This window comes from Pteropus vampyrus, unplaced genomic scaffold, assembly GCF_000151845.1.
Source record: "Pteropus vampyrus isolate Shadow unplaced genomic scaffold, Pvam_2.0 Scaffold25, whole genome shotgun sequence".
Lineage (NCBI taxonomy): Eukaryota > Metazoa > Chordata > Mammalia > Chiroptera > Pteropodidae > Pteropus > Pteropus vampyrus.
The window spans coordinates 12850230-12855068 of record NW_011888806.1 but is presented as its reverse complement, the minus strand read 5'-3'; the positions used below and the strand labels follow the sequence as shown (position 1 = coordinate 12855068).

Sequence of the window (4839 nt, the reverse complement as noted above, 5' to 3'; positions counted from 1 at the left end):
GTGTACATTATGTTTCTTTTTTGATGTGTCTTTTGAAACACAAAAGGTTTTAATTTTGATGAAGTCCAATTTATGTGTTTGTTTTCTTTCTTTGCGTGCGCTTTCGGTGTTTAGAAACCATTGCCTAATCCAGGGTCCTGAAGATTTTCTTTGTTTTCTCCTATAAGTTTTATAGTTGTATCTTTTACATTTAGATCTTTCATCATTTCGAGTTAATTTTTATATGTGGTGTAAGGTAGGGATCTTACTTTATGTTGATATCCAGTTGTTGCAGCATCATTCGTTGGAAAGACTATTATTTTCTCATTGAATTATCTTAGCATCCTTATTGACAGTCATTTGGCCATAAATGTGAGAGTTTATTTCTGGACTCTAAATTCTGTTCCACGATTCTCTCTGCCTGTGCTCATGCCAGTCCCATACTGTCTTGGTTGCTTTATCTTTGTAGTAAGTTTTAAAATCAGAAAGTGCAAGTCTTCTGACTTTGTTCTTTTTGAAGATTGTTTTGGCTCCTCTTAGTGCCTTGAATTTCCATGTGAATTTTGAGATCAGCTTGTTTATCTCTGGATAAAACTGGAAAGAAAAAAGAATTGGGTGAGTCCAGCAGTCTAACACATTCGGGATGGGGCCTTAGGTCCAGAACGTCGTCAGGTTTTTATATTTGAAAGTTGCTAAGAGACTAGATCTTAAAAGATCTCTCATCACAAGAAGAAAAATTTGTAGCTAAGTGAGGTGGTGGATCTTATCAAAACTTACTGTGGTAATCTTTTTTGCACTATATACGTAGATCAACTCATTATGTTGTACATCTTTAACTAATACAATGTTATATGTCAATTATATCTCAATTAAACTGAAAGAAAGAAAAAAGAATTGTGTGAGTCTGCTAGTCTAACATCTTCAGAGCGTGTCCTTAGGACCAGGACATTATAAGGCCCAATATTACCCCACTTAAGGGAGGATGCTATGCCTGATCTCTCATAAAGGTTAGCTGTTCCTGCATTCTAGACATTTCTCACATTTGCCTTAGAATAAGGTGCTTGTGAGTACTGAAAATATAGAGATATTTCTGTTGAGCTATATGTATCGACTTTATTAAACTTGCAGAGCAGGTTTCATGATTGTTTTGCTGCTGCTTGTTAATAAAAGTTAGCTTATAGCAAAAAAGTTAATGAATCTGATAGCTAGCCCAAGGAAGCAAACCCCCCAAACTCAAAGGGTTAAATCCATCCAGCTAGTTAGTAATTACTTTGCCAATCACTCATTTTCTAATTATGTTATTTGTATTTAATATATATTATTCAAACTGTATTATCAGATAAAGTACTTTAGTTACTTTTAAATTTTAATAGGACTAAAGACAATGATTATGATTTATTACATGCTTAGAAATTTTAAGGAAAAAAAGGATGCATCTTTTAAGATTGTAAAACTAGGTTCAAGCTTATAACATTTATTTATATTTATTTAAGGTTCTAGCATCTTGGACAGAGCTGTTATTGAACACAATTTGTTGTCTGCAAGCAAATTATATAATAATATTACCTTTGAGGAACTTGGAGCTCTTTTAGAGATCCCTGCAGCCAAGGTATTTTCTTATTTCCAATACATAAAAAGGAAGTTAAGAGACTAAACTATTGATGTAATGAGAAAATAAAATATATAATTTTATTTATATAATATTGGCAACTGCAACAAAAATACACATAAAAATCCTCAGGTAAATAAAAGTAAATTATTCAAATGTTAAAATAGTACTGTAATGTAATTGTCTTTGTTTTTTGTTTGTATTTTATGATAAAATGACCTAGAATGGAAATCTTAAAGGGGTTTCAGGTTATGATACTCATTTTGTGAGAATATCTTTGCTTAGAGTCTGTTTAAATCCACTTCATACTGGTTTCTGATTTCTGACTAATTTAAGATATCGATACATACCTTACTTCTTTTTTCTGCCCTAGATTGACTCAAAGGTTAAATATTTCTTCTCTTTGAGAGAATGACTGTGATAATATGCCAGGTTATTTTATTGTAACTTCTGAGCTTGATTTAACTTAAGAAGTTGACTGAGTTATTAGGGAGGGAGTTAATTTTATTCTTCGTCATGAAAAAGATTTAGTTGACTATGTATAAATCCCAACAAAGTACCAATAGTATTTAGAGAATATTTCAATATCATTTATTTATAAAACATTCTCTTAATTTTAAATAATAGTAAAAGCAAGCAATTAACCTTACTTTTACCTAACTTGCAGACTTTAAAGTCATGTAGTTATGGGTCATATTCCCTGTTATGTGTTAGTACAATTTTAATTTAAGATTTTCTGACACAGTTCCTTTACATGTACACATTCAATACACAGTAAAAGAAGTAGAACAATTTGGGAACCAAGGTTTCAGTTGCCATTAAATGATGCTTTCTTCTTAGGCTTTGAGGTATGATCCCTTTCTGAGACCAAGGAAAGAGAATATATTTTTAACAATAAATGCTAGTCACAGTCTATTCAGAAGTGATTTGGGATTGATTGTTAAGATGGTCAGAATTGCTGAAATGACTGAGTCACAAGCCAGTTTGCTTACACAGTAGTACTTGAGCTATGTCTTTAGGAGCTAGGTAGCTCCCCTTTAATTGTCTTTTAAATCCTCTCAATTCTCTCTTAAATCAGAACATCTATTCCTCCTTTCAATTTTTTCTTCAAAAATATTGCTTTCTTAAAGAGGTTTTGGAGTGGTAAACACTGAAAATTGAAATGAAATAAAATAAGAAAAACTAGGGTTTTGTTTTGTTTTGTTTTGTTTTGTTTGAGGTGCAGATCCCAGTGAAGAAAAAAAAAAAATTGTTAGTTTGATTTTAAGCAGAGATAATTATTAGTAAGAAGGCTGGATTTTTGTCCAAAATCTCACAACAAGCAAAACAGATCCTGGTTAACTTAAAATATGACTTGTAACCAGAAACATTTGAGGGGATATATAGACAGATTTACAAGATTTACTCTTACAATGAATGTAGATCAACACATACATAAGCTTTGTGATATGTAGCTAAACCAAGAGCTTTCAATTGTCTTATCATATATGAATGTGTTAGATATGATAACATGTCTGAGAATTTATTTTTTTTTTTAAACAGGCAGAAAAGATAGCATCACAAATGATAACAGAAGGACGAATGAATGGATTTATTGATCAGATTGATGGAATAGTTCATTTTGAAAGTAAGAGGTTTTGCTTGTTTCTAACCTAATGAAATGTCAGTGAGGTGTTGTATATTTATTATTGTCTAATATTCCTCAGCCCTTATTCCTGCCTCATTTATACTGTGGACCTTGACGTGCCCAGAACCATTCCATTTGTGAAATTTTAATTTGAAATATCCTGCTGTGACCATAACCATTTTCCTCTCTTTCTGGTGGTCTGTCTCAGTTACTTCTACATCAGCTTTTCCTTGACTGCATTGATGCCTCTGGTTCTTTGACTCTTACTTTCTTTCAGTCGCCCAGCCCTTTTTTGTCTTTAATGCTCTTCCTATCCAGCTTGGATTCCATGATTCATTTATTACTCTTTTATAGTTGCCCCCAGGACACTTGTTTGTTAACTTTTTGTTCCACCTGTCCAGCAAAAGTTCACTTTGAATGAACCCATTCTCTGTCTTTTCCATGCCTGTAGTGAGTCGCTACAGAGAAGAGTCAGAGCATCAAATTGATATACCACTGCAAATTCAAGGTCATGGGTCTTCAACACTACCTGAGATTCTTGATGTATTTCTTTAGTTCATTCTTCTTACTCTGCAATGATTTTTTTCAAATTTAATTTTTCTTAATCTCTGAGTTTTCTCCTATCTCAGTAGAGGGCCTTGTTTTTTATTTCACAGGAGGAAAAAAAGCTATCAGTGTGAAATTATCTTCTTTATCAGATTCATAAACTTGTAAGCGTTAAATGTAGATCTAATTCTTTCTTTATTTTTCTTCATATTATACTGGAGATGATTTCTGTCTCCCTCTCCAGCTTCTCCACTTTGGATCCCTTCTCTGCCATTTCCCCTCCAAAATAAACAAACAAACAAACATACATTTTTAGGAACCTGGGCTTACCAGTTATTTTGTCTGTTTTCATACTTTCTTTTTCTCTCGGCTTGTTTCCATCAATATTTAAATGTACTTAGGTCTCTCCCATATTAACAAAAATCCCTTTATCTTTTCAGGCCTCATCTTGAATTTTCATCATATCAAATAAGGTTGATCAATCACTCCTTTTTGATACCTCCCTCCCTGCCCCCATCATCTTGACTTCTGTCATCACCCCATTCTTCTGCTTTCCCTTCTACTTATCCAGATATTTTTCCCAGTCATCTTTATAGATTTGTATAGTGCCTTTAAATTTAAATATTAGGGCTGCTTAGGACTTATTTCTAGGCCTTTTATCCTCACTCTGCTAAGTTTCCCTAGGTAATCTCATCAATTCCCATTGATTTAGTTACCATCTCTGTACACTCAATGCTTAGATTTACCTTAGTGTAAGTCTCTTTTCTAAGTTCCAGACTCAGTGGCTGTAATTGATTGCTGGGCATTTCTTACCTGTTTGCTTTGTGGGCATCTCAGAAAGAACATATCCCAAACTGAATTCATTATTCCCCTCCTTGTCTGCCTCCCACAACAACCAATCAACCAACCATCCAAAAACCACATTGTTCACTTTATCCAGCATTCTTTGTCCTTGATCTCTTCTCTTCTTTGATGCCCAGAATCCTTTTAGTTTTATCTCTTAGGTGTACCTGAAATGCATGTATTTTCCTTCATTTCATATTGTCACCAGCTTATTCTGAACCCCCATAACTTCTTC

The 4839-nt window shown here is 33.4% G+C and overlaps 1 protein-coding gene across 3 annotated transcripts in view; it reads left to right on the top strand.

Moving 5' to 3' along the window:
- Positions 1-4839, top strand: part of COPS4 (COP9 signalosome subunit 4) — a 42558-nt gene that overhangs the window by 31798 nt on the left and 5921 nt on the right. For 2 of the 3 annotated variants that reach the window (XM_011356343.2, XM_011356345.2), the window contains exon 8: positions 1473-1588. In XM_011356343.2, the coding sequence (XP_011354645.1) occupies positions 1473-1588 (116 nt within the window). Of the gene's footprint in view, positions 1-1472; positions 1589-3130; positions 3216-4839 lie in introns of all 3 variants that reach the window. The other variant, XM_011356344.2, reaches the window with a different exon arrangement.